The sequence below is a fragment of the Emys orbicularis genome, chromosome 4 (assembly GCF_028017835.1).
Source record: "Emys orbicularis isolate rEmyOrb1 chromosome 4, rEmyOrb1.hap1, whole genome shotgun sequence".
NCBI classification, from domain to species: Eukaryota; Metazoa; Chordata; order Testudines; family Emydidae; genus Emys; species Emys orbicularis.
In genome coordinates, this window is record NC_088686.1 from 35,077,360 (window position 1) to 35,094,020 (window position 16,661).

General features: G+C 42.2%; 1 protein-coding gene across 1 annotated transcript in view; it reads right to left on the reverse strand.

Annotated features, from left to right (window-relative positions):
• SPATA7 (spermatogenesis associated 7) overlaps positions 1-16,661 on the reverse strand; it is a 73,627-nt gene that overhangs the window by 28,201 nt on the left and 28,765 nt on the right. Inside the window, exon 7 of the mRNA XM_065402654.1 lies at positions 9,415-9,548. Within this exon, the coding sequence (XP_065258726.1) occupies positions 9,415-9,548 (134 nt within the window). The remainder of the gene's footprint in view (positions 1-9,414; positions 9,549-16,661) is intronic.

A 16,661-nucleotide genomic window follows, 5' to 3' on the forward strand; every position in this document is an offset into this window, starting at 1 on the left:
GGACATGTAAAACTAGACTGAGTATGGTACTGGAAAATATACTGTAAGGGACAATCCTGAGCTGACTTCTCTTTCACTTCTATTTTCTATGATCCGACTGTATATGAATGAGTAATTTACAACTCCTATGTTCTTACAAACACAACCTTACTAAGGCTACTTCTGCGATACATACCCATACTAGCTTTAATCTAGCTAGCTCACAATAGCACTGACTTGGGGTGGTGCGGGCTTCAGCATGGACTGCACAAAAAGAATGCACCTAGGTGAGGTCATGCAGGCATGTGCATCCTCACTGCTATTTTTAGTGAGCAAGCTAGATTACACCTAATGCAGGTTCATCTACATAAGCTGCAAATCACACCCCTAGCTGCAGTGAAGACGTAGCCTGAGACAGGCAGTTTTCACAGAAATAAAAAAAAGGCTTCCAGAAAATATGTGAATACTACTACTACTAATAATCATGAGGTACTGAATTAGCTGAATGTCAGTAGTCACAATTTTGTGAAAAGTGCATTAGTTACAGAGCAAGTCCCTGACCCTGCTGCGAGCTCTGCACCAGTGGACCCCTGAACCTACACTGAAGCCCTGGAAGCAAGGGTCCGTCCATCAGAACAAATTGCAGATCAAGGCCTCAGCTTGCTAAGTGGTGGGCAAGAGATGCACACAACAAGCCGGGGAGAAATGGATTTGCCTCTAAATTATTTTTATTTTCAAAAAGAAAGTGTTATTGCTTAACCAAAAACCCACTTTGATGTCACAGATGCCTCCTAAAATCGGGCTAGTTCATTGAAAAGATCTGCTTTTATACAAAGGTGTAAATTCATCCCTGAATGAAGCCAGCAGAAGTGCACCAAGGATGAATTTGGCTCAGGAAATTAATTTTTGCTGTAGGTGAGGGTCTAGAATATGACAGCACGTCTTCTAATGGTCAGAAAACAAGCTTCATGATTTATAACTTTGTAGGTAATTCATCACAAAATTTAATATTTTTACAAGCTAAATAAAGGATGGAATTATAAGATGTATTCTCATGTTTGCTGCAGAGAGCAGTTCACAGTTTAATATTCATTCAGTCTGACTAAAAAATATTTGCAATAGTCGAGACAGCAACAAGAGCCTTGTGGACTTTAGAGGGTTTCCTTTAATGAGATTATTTAGGCACTTTGAAAGCTATACTATCAAAATGCAGAAGCTGCAATTTTGTATCATTTTGAACTGCTAGTTCTTTTAGCTTGAGACAACCTGAGTTGTAATAGCTACTTACAGATGCCTATGGCAGGCAGGGGTGCTGGAACAATTTGTATAGTGGGGGTGCTGAGAGCCATTGAATCAAACTGTAAACCTTGTATATGATGGAAATCACTTCAAGTCAGAAGGTGGGGCAGCATCCCTAGTTCCAGCACCTACCATGGCAGGTCTGACTTGTGCTTGACATATCTGCAGAGTAGCTTGCTTGAATAGAGCAGAAAATAAGATCTCGTTGGTAAATATTAGTATTTTACATAATCTGTGTTTCCATCACCCCTTGTACATACTATCAGTCCATCTAATTACACTCTAATATTTACTTAATGAATGAATAAAATGAGGGAACAAGTTCACACAAACCTGTTTCTGTCATTCAGGGGTGGTCTGACTAGAGCCTTAGGGATCTAATTTGTTTACAAGCAGATATATTAACATTCATGATTTTTCTCATTTTACAAAATACCCTGTAGTGTTGGTATTCATATATAGAGTAATATTTTTGACTGTAATCTATTATGCAATATTCAGATTGTATAGTGTGATATATTCCTATCTTCAACAAGTAGACATAGATTAAATTTGTTAACTAGAGATACAACTAAATGTATATGTGAAAATGTATGAATTTGGACTTCTAGCATAAAAAATGTGGTTGACACCATGAAGCCATGAAGGAATTTTCCGTTTGTATTTAAGTGTTCACAATGTAAGTATGGGTTTTTATTTTAATACTTTAAATGGTATTTTTGGTTTCTATAGGAGTTCATTTATTTAATTCAGAAAGTACTAATTTGAGTATAACATATCTTGAGAATGTTAATAGCAATATAACAATAAATATTTAGAGACAAGACATCTGATTAGGCAATTATAGCTATGAATGCATGCACAGTGTATCTGAAATTAAAAATATAGATAAAAACTTAATACCATTTCCTAATATGTATTTGATATGCACAAACAGATTTCCATATGGTCATAGCTGTCATTTTACAACTAGATTTTCTGAAACTCAGCAAAGCACATACTACACATTAAGAGCTACCAGCCAGTTTTGTGCCATCTCTCTCTGGGAAAAAACCCTGCAACAATAATTGAAAATGGGAAATGTGTTGGACCTGATTCTCTCCTCATTTTACATAGCTTTTACCCACCAATGTAATTTCACTGACTTCAATATTTTTTCATCCTCTAATAACTTAAGTGGTTGAAGGGATTTATTCTCCAGAAGAAAGAACCTCAGAAATGATGCTGGCATCCAGGTTTGGCTTTTGTCATGGCTGATATCTTGAAAATTTCCTCATCTCAGAACTGGTCAGTCAGAAGCACCCACTAGCAGGGTTGTCTGAGCATCAGATAAGAATTACCCAGCCTTGCCTGAATCACAGCTTTGACTCATGGTAGGATCAGCCCAGCTATGCGTGCTTTATAAGATGAGCTCCAGCTTGATGCCTGTGGGTTTTTTAGATGAGGGCTTATAAACCAAGGTCTGTTCTGCCTTGGCATCAAAGATGCCATGGCACTTGTTACAAGGGCAAGGATTTCTACTGGGGTAAAACCTTCCCACCCTTGCTCCCTGTGTTGTGCACTACGCTACTGTGCTATCTTCCTGGTTGCTGCTATCTACCCTGTGGGTGGTTGCATTTCAGTGGTGCTCTGCGTAGATGGATCGTACAGTACTTTGGGAGCCTTTTGGAGAAGGGCACTATATAAGAATGTCATCTGCAGGTGAAACTGAAAGAAGTCGGCACTCCTGATAGCTTTGGCTGACTTTTAAATGGAGATGCTGAAATATTCAATCTAACACTACGTTTTATTGAACAGGGGGAAACCTTCACCATCTAGGTGAAGAAACACAATGTTACTTTTAGAAATATTAAATTTCATTAAAATTAATAAACCTCTGTGCCCTCCCTAGCTCCTGTGTCCATATACCCTTTTCTGTTGCAGGAAAGCTAATTAAAATATTTAAAGTAGCTACACTTAAAAAGGAATAAATGTGCCTCATGCATTGCACAGAATGGATGGACAAGGGGAAAGAATTAAGATTGTGTGGACAACCACAAATCTTTCAAATCCTAACATTTAAGTGCTTGACTTTTCAACCTAACTTTCATTCATTTAACAAAGTTTTTTTGCATGTATACATACAATTTTAAGTTAAGTGCCTCTTTCTACCTAGGTACTTATATTGTGCTGATCACCATGGTGTCTGAGTACCTTTCACTTATATGTGCCAGCAATCATTAATGTGTTGCTATGGCGACTGGAGAAGGGGAAATGTTAAGAAATGCATTTGTATAATATTTATAAATACAATGAGAAACTTTTAAAAGGAAACATTTAACTTATCATAGTATTAGGCTCAATCCTGAGCTGTGCTGAGTATGAGGAGAAGTAAAGGTGGCTCTGCTCCATCTTTATGCTTCCCCTCATCCTTGGCCAGGATTTTAAGACTTTAAATGGTATTTTTGGTTTCCTTAGGAATTTGTTTATTTAATTCAGAAAGTACTAATTTGAGTATAACATATCTTGAGAATGTTAATAGCAATATAACAATAAATATTTAGAGACAAGACATTAGGACAAAACAGACCCCAGTGTAACTAAGAGCAGCAAAAAGGGTGCGCTAAGTTGTGCTGACTACAGCAGGCTCCAAAGGACATCTCTGCCACATGAAAAATCAGGCAGAAGTGTAGGGAAATGCTTGTAGTATTTCAGACACCTGTGTGTGCCAGCTCTTGGTAAATGGGGTCTTAGTATGTAATACTGTGATGAGGCATTTTTATCATTGTGAGCTAAATGCTTCCTTTTTAAGAGCACTCACTCTAGTAAAAAATAAGATATGAAATCTGCATGAAGTAACTATAGAAGTAACAGTTCTGAAACATATTAGTGTAGTAGCTTTTGAGAAACAAAACAGAATATAGTATTACTGTTATAACTGAAGCAATTACAACTAAAGAACTTACTCTATTAATGAATTTAAAGTCTTATGCGTAGTTAATTTTAGTTCAAGTTACACAAAATCAACGCAGCGGTGGGCCATTCTGGTGCAACAAACACCGTATGCATTCACTAACCTGGTTACTCAGTGTATAACAGGACATGCTGAATAGATCATTTGAGGTATTGCAAGGTGCTTATCAAGTACAGTAATATTCCACTCTTGCTATGCATCTTTTTAGCACCTGGTGGTGTTCCACATTGTTTGCACCAGTATTTCTTACATTTTGATATTTAAATTGATTACCATCATGCCCCATAAGCATCTTTTGACTCAATATTCAAGATTTTGCAGTGGTTCTAAAAACAGAAAATTTAAGATCAGCAGTTTCCCCAGGAAATGGGGATAGCACCAACAGCAGTACGATTATATTGCCTGGTGATAATTCTGTGTCCTATCATATCTTTTAATAGGCATGTGTAGAAGTTGTCTTATGGTTGCTAGTTACTCATCTATTCTTATGGCTAAAGAAATACAATTTGAGAAGTTATGTGACCCTAAGGATGCATTAGGAGTGATCCAATAGATCAACAGGAATAAAACTCCCTAGGTACATCAATAAACATAGTAAAATCAATACACTGTCTGGTAAAAGAAACAATATTTAAATATTGCTTCGGTTTTGGTACAGATATATGAAAGCCCAATTACTACCACTGCTCACTTTATAGCAGAAGCCCCTCCTGCAGAAATATATTCACTTCTTACTGATGCAATGGTGCTTCGATTCACATGCTGATGAAAAATATTTTGTAAATCTTTAAGCAAGATTTTCCATATTATGATCTAATGTCTATCATCAGGTCCATGGCTCAGATGAAAAGCAGTTAATGGCTGTATTTTTTGTTCTGAATCATGCAGAGAGGGAATTCATGGGACTCTCCTAGTGCCAGGTTTTATCTTTTGGAACATCTGCTTTCTGTCTACATGGAGATGAAAAGATCTCCAGAAAAGGGCTCAAAATAGGTGACATTAAGTATTATCCAATGTTACCTAAACAGGCAAGTCTGCCAAAACCACTTATAAAATATATTATGATTGCCTATTCATATCTCACTCAAACATGCAGTTGGTTGAATCACACACAAATGCTGGCAAGACTGAGATGTTCTTGTTGACAATCATTCTGCAGTCACTGTACATGCGAGTCAAACATTGATAAACAGGTACCTACAAGTAATTAGTAGTGCTAAGTGACACATACTACTTGAGAGAGCTCTTCTTTGGGGGAGAGGTTAAAATACAGACAAGGAACTACAATGCTCTGACATTGCTATGTCAAAGCACGCACTTAAAACACTTTTTAAAAAAATAAATAAACTCAGATCCTGTATTTGATGGGGTGTATAGACCCCACACAGAGGAGGAAGGTGCCAGAGAGGCACGGGAGGCAGGGCTAGCCACATCCCTGTGGACTTGTTAATCACATATGATAGGCAGGAGGCCTTTAAAAGGGAGGAAACTGCAGTCAGCAAGGGTGGGAAGGGAAGGAGCAGGACTGCCAAGCAGGAGACTGCTGGTGTGATCCCAGGAGCGACAGGGAGAACTTCCATCCAGAAGAGCTTCATCCCAACCCTAAGGGGTGTGCAGTGAACTCCCAGGGAGAGACTTAAGGAGACCCACAAGGGTTAGGGGCCCCTTGTAAGAAGTTAGGAACTAGGGCCAGTGCTAGAGCCAACCAGTGCAAGTAACTGAGTGTGGTCAGGTTCTCCCACCATCTGGGAGACAAACCTCAGGGGACTCCTTTACACCATACAATAAAGTATAATAGAGACAGAGTGTTAGTAACTGTTGCTCAGGATTTTCAGGTAGGAATCTAAGAACAAGAGAGAGATTCAGAAAATAACAGTGAGAGAGGAAAATATAATGGTGACTAAAAGATGGGATCTCACAGCTTTAATTTGACATATCCCTCCCTCCCTTTTTCCAATACAGATCTGTGCATTCATCCATACGCAAAAGTCTTGCATAAAATTTCAAACTATTATTACCCGGCACTCTCAAAAAGTTATTACTCAAATTGTCTCCTATGAAATACAGCCATGCAGAAAGAAACCAACTAATGATCAGTTTTATATATTAGCTGGAAATGTACTGTATCTCTGTGCATGCTTTAAACACAGAATAAATTCTAAAGATATCAAGCATTCTGTGCTGAAGTCAATACAGTGAAAATAATGTATTCTTCCTTAGGTAAAGTTGGCAAAAGCTTTTGCTGCTGGTTAATGCAATTCCGTCCCATACTAGTGAATAACACTTACTAGACTAATATACTTTATTTCAGCAATTTATTTCTCTCTTTCTTGGAAATATATTTAATATATCTGATGAAGCTCTTGCTAACAAAATTCAACTTACGAATATAGATAGCGAAGTCTTTACTTATTTCCATTGTTTCGATGGCTTAAGTAGCATGTTGGAAATCAGAAAATTCACTTTCTAGTAATAGCAATTGTGTGAACATGTAACTAATGGAATATCTCCCCAAATTAGGAATTTTGTGGCATAGGGAAATAAAAGAATCTTCAATTTGCTGCATATGTGTAAATTAGAACAGATCTAGCAGCACATATTTCCAAACCTCTGCATAGATATCTATGATAGTTACATTTGTGTATATTTTGTAAAATACAAACACGTAGTAACACAGAAACACCACACTTGAATTACCTTTCTTGGTAAAGATAACCTGTAACTGGTTAATCATCAAAAACCTCGCACTGTTTTATTTTGGTGACATCTGCCTAACTTGTTACTGAAATAGTGTGGAATGTAATTGTCTAATGCAAATAGGAAAATCTTACTTTGTCTGCAAAAGTGCTATTATCCATTCTATAAATATTTCATTTTCTATATTAACACCACTGAGGGCACTGAATCCAAATCTCTAACCCTTATTCTCATGGAGTATTGCTTAACCCTGTGAGAATAGTCTACCATGCAGTTCCTCCCATCACCTAAATCCTGCATGGTGGCGACACTCACAGGATGGTGTTCTGTCTGAGTGGTTGTGCAGGGGTGCCACTCCTGGGTGCTTGCAGAACTGGTCTCAGCTCCAGTCTATGCAAGCCTGGTGCAGAAGGCCAATTCAGGGGTGGGGTGAGATGAGACCCAACGGTGAGCCGGGGGAGGGGCTCTGCATTTATGCTGCTCCATTGCCCCCAATGCTCTGTTAGGGTTGCCAGGCGTCCAGTTTTCGACCGGAATGTCTGGTCAAAAAGGGACCCTGGCGGGGCCACTAAAACTCCAGCTGGCCACAATGGCTGGCTCCGCGTGGCTCCTGGAAGCAGCTGCCATGTCCCGCCGGCTCCTAGGTGCAGTGGCGGCCAGGGCGGCTCCATACACTGCCAATGGGAACTGTGGCTAATGGGAGCTGCGGGGGTGGTGCCTGCAGACAGGGGCAGCGCGTAGAGCCCCCTGGCTGTCCCTGCGCCTAGGTAGAGGGACATGGCGGCCGCTTCCAGGAGCAGCCTGAGGTAAGTGCTGCCTGGAGCCTGCACCCCAAACCCCCTCCTGTGCCCCAATCCCCTGCCCCAGCCCTGAGCCCCCTCCCATGCTCAAACTCCCTCCCGGAGCCCGCACACCCTCCCACACCTCAACCCCCTGCCCCAGCCCCGAGCTCCCTCCTACACTCTGAACCCCTCGGTCCCAGCCCAGAGCCCCCTCTTACACCCCAAACCCCTCACATCTGGCCCCATCCCAGAGCCTGCACCCCCAGCCGGAGCCCTCAGCCATGCCCCCCATCAACCTGGCCCAGACCTGAGCCCCTTCCCACACCCAAAGTCCCTTCCGGAGCCTGCACTCCACACCCCCTTCCACACTCCAAACCCCTTAGCCCCAGCCCAGACCCCCTTCCTGCACCCCAAACCCCTCATACGTGGTCCCATCGCAGAGCCTGCACCCCCGGCTGGAGCCCTCAGCCCCCACCCATCCCCCCTGCCCCAGCCCAGAGCCCCCTCCCACACCTCGAACCCCTCATTTCTGGCCCCACCCCGGAGCCTGCACCCTGAACCCAGAACCCATACTGCCTCCCAAACGTCAACCCCCTGCCCCAGCCTGGAGTCCCCTCCCGCAATCTGAACCCCTCATTTCTGGCCCTACCCCGGAGCCTGCACCCCAGCCCAGAGCCTGTACCCCCTCCCACACCTCAACCCCCTCCCCAGCCCGGAGCCCCCTCCCACACTCTGAACCCCTCAGCCCCACCCCCAGCCCAAAACCCGCTCCTGCACCCCAAATCCCTCATCCCCGGCCCCACCCCAGAGCCTGCACCCCCAGCCAGAGCCCTCACCCCCTCCTGCACCCCAACCCCCTGCCCCAGCCCAGTGAAAATGAGAACGTGAGTGAGGGTGGCAGAAAGCGAGCGACTGAGGGACGGGGATGGAGTGAGTGGGGGCGGGGCCTCGGAGAAGGGGCGGGACAAGGGTGGGCAAGGGTGTTCGGCAACCCTATGCTCTGTACAACTGACAAAGAGAGGCTACGGCTACGGCTATTATTCCATCTAGGGTGACCAGACAGCAAGTGTGAAAAATCGGGATGGGGTGGGGGGTAATAGGAGCTTATATAAGAAAAAGACCCAAAAATCAGGACTGTCCCTATAAAACCGGGACATCTGGTCACCCTAATTCCATCCCACAGGCTGGAATGGCAGCTGGGGGTGGGGGAGGGTGCTGTACAGTAGCCCTCTGGCCTCGGGGTGCGTGGGAATTTCAACTCTTCAACCTCCTCCTTCAAGGTTTACCCTAAGAAAGAAGGCATTAGGGGTGAGGCAGGAGGAAAATGCAAGAAAACGACAGCTCAAGAGAAATCTTGGGGCTAAGGCTTATCTTCATTTTCTTAGGAAAAGAGGAAAAACCCAAGTAGTAATAAAAGGGAACAGGGGAGGTTTGGGTTGTACAGCACTGTGTGTGGAGAGCAGCATGGGGACTCTGCCTATTTACACTAACGTTTAAACACAAAGGGCCAAATCCCAAGGTCTTTACTCAGTTTTTACTCAGTCTGAATTTCTTTGGACTCCTGACTAAGGAGTGAGCATGGAGTGAGTAAAAACTGAATAAGGACTTGAAGTCTTGGCCCATAATATCTAATTGTTAAATCTTGGTAATTTTGTATGTAAAAAGGGAAATATCTACAATTTGAAACAAAGTTAAAATATCTACCTTTACAAAAGTGGATAACAGTGGCCTCCTGCTCCCTCTGGAGCTGGACCGTGAGGCATTTTTTGCTGAGCTCATCTCCTTCTCACACCTGGCAATTTCCTTCTTGAGTTTCTCTCTCCGTTGCTGGTCTGCAACTTAGGAAAGAAAGAACCAAATAAAATTAGTGAGATTTTAAAGGAACGTTACTGAGTCCTTCTCTCTAAATGCATTACCTTGTGTGGCCTTTCATTCAGTCAGAAAAGTAAAATGTTGTCACGTGTTCCAATTTTAACATACTGTAATCATGAAAAATAACTCCTATTGTCAAAAGAAAATATTAAAAATTATGTTGCTTCCTTTAGAGTTAGAAATTTTAAGTTCTACAACTACAAAAAAATACAGTGGAATTGGAAGACCAACTTCAGCGATATGAGAGTCTACTCAAAAATCCATTGCACTGTTCCCATCCATACAGCACTAAGAACCCTTCCAATTTTAATCCTGCTGAACAACAGTATTGAAATTTTTGGTGAAAAACAAAATCATTTGTAAATGTTAAATCTTGCTAAATTTATATGTACAAAGGGAATTGCAGGACTCAAAAAATTCATGGTCAAACTCTGCAAAAAAGTAGAAAGGTCCCCAAAACGGGCATACAAATAACACTGTAAAAGCAGCAAATTACATGTCAGGACCATGAATAGTCTAGGTAGGGTCTGTGTGGACGGGCCATTGCTGGATCAGGAGGGAAGAATCAGATAAGCTACTGAATCTTTGCCCAAATGCCTCTCTAGAGCAGAAGATTGGCAAAGTGTCTATGCCATCAAGATTTTTTTTGGGGGGGGGAGAGGGAGAGGGAAGGGAAGGAACCATGGCTTGCTGCAACATGGCCCTTTGTTCTTAATGTTACAAAGCTTTTCATGTGCATTCTAGCTGCATAGTGGGATGTCATAAACTCTGAAAGCTAATGTGATTCACAAAGCTGCATGCCCCAGTGGAGGAAGCCTGAACCAAAACCACCAACATACTCATTTCCAAATGTGAATAAAGAGGCCCTACAGAAGATACAGATACTTGTAAAATGCATGCAAATGGGACCCAATTTTACCCTCAACCCCATGGGCACAACTCTTATTGACTTCATTTGAGTTCAATGCATTTCTCCACTGCATGAACAGTCTGCCTGAAGCAACCCAAAAGACCACCATTAAACCAATTTCTGCCTTATCTATCCCATACTGAATTTAGCTCATACTCTGCTAGGCCCCAATCCACAGAGACTTAACTTTACACGAGAACTTGGTGGGATCAGCACTTTGATGATGTTCTCAGCTTTTGCAGAAGAATCACAGGAATCTGAGGGCCAGAACTCAGGTCTTAGAGGGTCTTTAATTCACCTTTAAAATGTATTCTTCTGTATGTATTAATCCTACAGATAGTTGTTAATGACTTGGAAAAACAAATATGTATTAAAAATTTCAGTCCTCCTCAAAGCCAGGTACTTGTGCTTTTCAGATGTAATGTTCTTGCTCTCATTCCTCAGCCAAATGCCCTTTTCTGTTTCTTTTAATTCTTACAATTGACATGGAAGATGCAAAGCAATTGCTTCTACAGCTGCTAATTGCTGCAGCCTTTTCTGTTAGAGTGCTTTATGTTATACATTGACCTTCATTAGTGAAAATCCATCCTATGAAGAATGTAAGCAGGTTGATGCTAAATACTGTAAATCAGAATTAAAACATGGCTACTCTAATTTATTGGAGTTGCCGATCGCATGGGTCCTAACTCACAGTAGGAGCATCTGAAAAATAACAAAAGGTCTTAAGAACCCAGTCCAGCAGAAGCAGATAGCCTTTGTGTGCCTGATCCAAATAATCACTCAGGGTATGTCTACACTACAAACTTAAGTCAACCTATATTAGGTTGACTTACAGCCACTGCAGTAATTACTGCAGTGGTGCATGTTCACACTACCCTCCTTGGGTTGGTGGTGTGCGTCCTCACCAGGAGCGCTTCCAATGAGCTAATGGGCAGTGTGGGGAGCTGAGAGCATGGTCTCTCTGCTTCGCTGGCAGCTCCCTGACAGTAGCCTGGCTGCCCCACAAGCTCCTGGCGGGCTGCCCACCTCATGCTCCCCATTCCCTGCTGTTTACCTCTCCCCCCCCATACCCGCCAGACACTGTGTTGCCCTAACTACACCGACATCAGCCCTACACCTCTCATGGAGGTTGGAGTTATTATGTCTGTGTAGTAGGGCACTTACATCAGTGGGAGAAAGGCTGTAGTGTAGATACTGACATAATTAGGTCAACATTAGCTGTCTTATGTCGACCTAACTCTATAGTGTAGACCAGCCTTCAGACTATGCTAATATAGCTGGTGTGTTGGAGGCTGCAAAAATGCATTCTTTGCCTGCTGCTCAGATACTATTGAGATGAGCATTGTACAAATGCCTAGAGAGAGGGAGACAGATAGAATGACAGGATACTATCAACTGTAAATGCAGAATGAAGAAATCAGTTCAGCCTCTACAAGGATTTAGATCTCTCTACCTTTTATAAGTTCAATCAGATATGGCTCAGAAGAAACCTACTTTCCCCCTCCGGCACAAGCCCAGTATTTAAGTCACAGGGAATATTTTACATTGATTCTTCTTCTGTGTCCATATAATACACATTGGCCTTGATGCTGCAAAGCTTGTGGGTTCCTACTCCCTTACTCACAAATGCTCAGGAGGAGAATAGGTATGTCCGAGAAGAGATGGGCTTAAGCAAAATGTTCAATATTAATGAGATTCTTAGCCGCACACTCTTCTTAGGCCTCACTCCTGACACTAGGGAAGAATATCCGAGCAACTGTGCATCAGCATCAACATTAATGAAGGATCAGAGTCTTCTACTTTCCTTGTCCTATTCATCACTTTTTATCTTGCATTTAATATGTTGTAGTAGGATAGACAACTCTGGCACCCCTCTGAGGAGAGGATGGGTGCTGCTCCTGTCTCAGCATCCAGGGCACAGTCTTCTGCCTGTGCTGTTCATGGCATCTGCCCCCTTACAAAGGGCATGGGAGTGATAAAGTAGTCCAAATAAAAAGACAGTATGCTTCAGCAGCCCACAAAGGGCAGAGTCCTGGGCCTTTGGGAAGACAAAAAGAAAAGAACTGGCCCCTCTCCTTTCTGAGAGGGCCAAGGAGGCCAAGGCTCTGAAACCATTTCCTCAATCAACAACCCCCGCTTCCAGGGGACGGGGTGCTCTGAGTTGCAGTCCTGCTCCTTCAGAATGTCACGCTGGACTAAGCAGGGACCCTCCTTTTTAAGGACCTGCTCATCTCCAGCCTTGACAAGCCTCACTGGTGTGCTGGATTGGGACTGACTGTGCACAGAGGAGCTCTTTAACCCTTTCCTGACTGGAGTGGGGATCTGCCCCAACACGTTTGCAATATTTCACATCTGAGCAGTAAAGGATTGAGCCCACTAAGGGTATCTCAATTAAATAAAATAAATGGACAGATTCTGGGGAAGGGCAGGGGAAGGAGACAAAGGGAGTGGCCAAAGTATCTCTGGCTATTCCTAGCTGCCCAAATGATCCCTTTGGGCTATAGGCAGCTAGATGTAAGTTTCTGGGTACTGTAAAAAACTTTCCCCTCACCGATTGCACAGCTCAGCAAATCCAGAGAATCTGGTCCAAAAGCTGTAAAGTCACACAGGGGTGTCACATGGCATCACAGAAATATGCTAGCCAGAATGGTAGAAAATTTTACCCACATACAAATCCTGATTTGTTGTTATGCTACAGCATCTTCAGGCCGATTTTGCCAGTGCAAAGGGACTGCAAGCCACCCACCAAGGAATTCCCCCTGTGTAGAAGGAATCTAGAGGGCAGTAGGCTGCTGGATGCAAGTTGGGGTAGCCCTGAGGCAACCTCCCAATGACCCCAGACTAAGGGAGACAAAAAAGTAACATAGATCCACCTTCCCCGCCCCGCCCCACCTCTTGGGTCCTGCACCAAGCAAAGTGAGAATCAGGTCTGGAAACTCCATTCTTTAAAGTATGGGTTTACTCAGACAACAAGTGAATCTGTATAAGGGACTTGCTCCCATAAGGCACTGAGCACTCATAACTCCCACTGCAACCAACTGGAGCTGAAGATACTCACCACCACCACACAGGATCAGGCCCCAAGACATGAGCCGATGGTGCAGCTATGACTATGTTAATTACAGCAAGAAACAGGCAGGCATTTGTATGAGGGAGAAACGTTATCAGTTAATTGGACACACTAAGATAAGCTTCCTCACTTCCTTCTGCCCTAGAAACAGTATGGGCCAAATTAGTCCCTGATGTAACCTCAACTAATTTCAATGGGTTTATACCAGGGATGAATTTGTCTCTGTGTCCTTGTTACTGTGCCATGGACTAAATGCCCATCACTGCCAGCAGAATAATTCAAACAAAAGGAGATGCATCTTTTAACAGATTTAGTAGGAATGTCTGATAGATGAACTATAAATAGCCTTAATTGTACAGAGACTCCCCAAACTAAAGATCAAAATTGATCAAAAATATCAAAATGTCAAATGTCTAAATCTGCTTGTTTACAAGTAAAAAAAAAAAATCATTTCATCCACTCTTTAAAAAAAAACAGTGATTAATATCTGAGTATAAAATGCATCCTGCAGATTTAAATTGCAAGATCTCCAAATCTTAATGGAATCTAGAGATCAATGAGTTTAATCAGTGACTCTGCTCACAATCATTGTCAGGCTTAGTAATGAGATAATGCATTATATTATAAGCAAGGCACTGACAGTTAAATGCACAGTGTGTACGAATAAGTTCCTTAACTTATTCTACCCAGTCCGTGAGCCTGTTCTGTTAATTCTACAGGCAACAAAAAGTGGTGTATGTATGGCTGTATTGTATACTATTCCTCCCACACACACAACTTTTTAAAAGGATACCGAGCTATAAAATTGTTACTAATCCAATTTAGAAATTACACTACTGACTAGGCAAATGCCTATTACACAAAGTTCAGAGGATACCAAGCAAATTTCCCTTCATTACAATTTTATTTTTCTGCCCTGGTTGCTCCCTCTACAGGTTTGACTCTATTTCCATAAACCCAGCACTTCAGCAATATTTCTAGAAACCTGCCTGGAGTTACAAAACATTGCTTGGCTGACTGAAATGAAGATGATAAAACTTGGAAGTAATTCAAAAATCTATCAGACATGTCACACTTCTAAGTAGTTTGGCAGTCCGGTGCTTATAACCACAGTACGAGTTTGCAATTGCTTAATATGAGTGGTTGTCCTTTGCTCTGAATTTCAGATCTCTACAGTCACCGTATATCACAGCTAAATACAATTTGCAATATTAATTCCTGAATTGATTTATTTTTAATGTAAATAAACTATTTCAGACATTGAAACATTAATTGAACAAATAAAATATTATCTTATTGAGCTTAGCCAAGGGTAGCGCATGTCCCAGAGCATAATTTAACACTGAGTAATGCTGTACTTCCCCATGTGAACCAACTATTTATTTGCCAACTCAATTCTGGGCATTATTTTCCCATATGAATTCCCCCAGACCAAGAGCATGCAAAGAAGTCACATCATGTATCTTTCAAAGTGGAGATGCCATCCTCAGTTTGAATGTGCTGGAAGAGGCCATGAAGCTAGTTCTGTAAACAAGTGCTGTCTTTCGTAACACCCTTCTCCTTTGCATAGCTCAGTCTCAGTTAACAAAAGTCCCAATCACACCACAACTTAGCCATCTAGGGTGAAATCCTGGCCTCACTATCGTTTTAAATGAGCCATGATTTCACCCCTGGAGAATTCACTGTTTATTAAGAGGACAGACAATATGAGGTTATGGTTTTCATAATTTTAGGACACGATTCTGTCACACTTCCTCAGTGTTAAGTTGTACCTTACTTTGAGAATAGCCCATTCAATCAACGGCACGACTTGTGGAATAAGAGAGCACTCAACAAGAGTAAAGGTAACACATGATATTTATTTAGGAACAGATTCTTCCAGCCTTACTCATGTTGAGTGGAACGTTACTCAGAGTAATCTCACTTAAATCAAAGGGACTACTCAAGAAGCAAGGTACTACTTAGCGTGAATGCAGATGGCAGAATCTGGCTACAAGTAAAAGGCAGAAGTTAAATACCTGCATAGCTGAGGGTAAACAGACTAAGAATCACAGCTATATTAGTGTAGTCCAACGGAAAACACAAAATTTAGCCCCAATTCTCCAGTGTAATGTGGCTATTTTGTGCTCCTCAGAAATCCCAATGCTGCCCTGAAACTAGCTTCCTTACTCTGCAGTTGAAGGATCCTAAAATTAAATAGAATTGCCATACTGACTCCCAACAACACCCACTCTCCCAGATGTCCATGTAGGGAATGTCCCCAGAGAAAAGAGTGTGTGTCATCCCCTTGTCCACCAGAACCTCAGCTGCTGGAATGTCCACACGGGGCTGTTGGCTACTGGTATAGATTACGGTAGTTTCAAATTGCTCTAATTTATGCTGAGGGACTGGACTCGCACCCTCATCTCAAAACTTGCACTAAGTGCTCCCTGGCCAGTGTATCATCAGCATTTTGTAGTACTTCATATACAATAATGCAGTGATCAATTTCACTTTAATAAATTCAATCAGGAAAATGAATACCTGATTTAGCAAATTTAAAAGGAGAGGTACACTTAGTAAGAGCAATATATTTCTATGTGACCAAATCCTGTGGTTCATACTCAGCTCTTACTTGGAACTAGTTTATTGCTAGGTCTTTTTACTAGGCAAACTCATATTTACAGCTGCTGTGCACACCGCTACATGCTCTATGGGCTACACAGCTCCCATGACCGTAGCCCCACCACTTCTTAAAAACCCTCTCTGTGGCAGAAGGAGCCCACACAAAGCACAGATCCGTGGAATGTAAGGGCACAGATCCTCTGTGCATGTTTCCCACATCCGGCTCCACCAACCCACATGGGAAGCATAACTGCAACATCTCCCCTTGCTTATTTGGCTTTCCACTCCCGCAAAGGGCAAAATGCACCCCTTCCATACCCTCCCCAAAATAACCAAGTTTCGCAACTGTTTTACAAAATAATAAATAAGTTAGCATTGTATCCTGTTTTGAAAAAAAAGAATGCAGTGTTCTTTCCATCTTTTTATAAATACTGTTTGCCATTAAAGTAATTGAGCCCTTAAGATGAAAGGCTAATATCCGCTGTTTTGAGAATT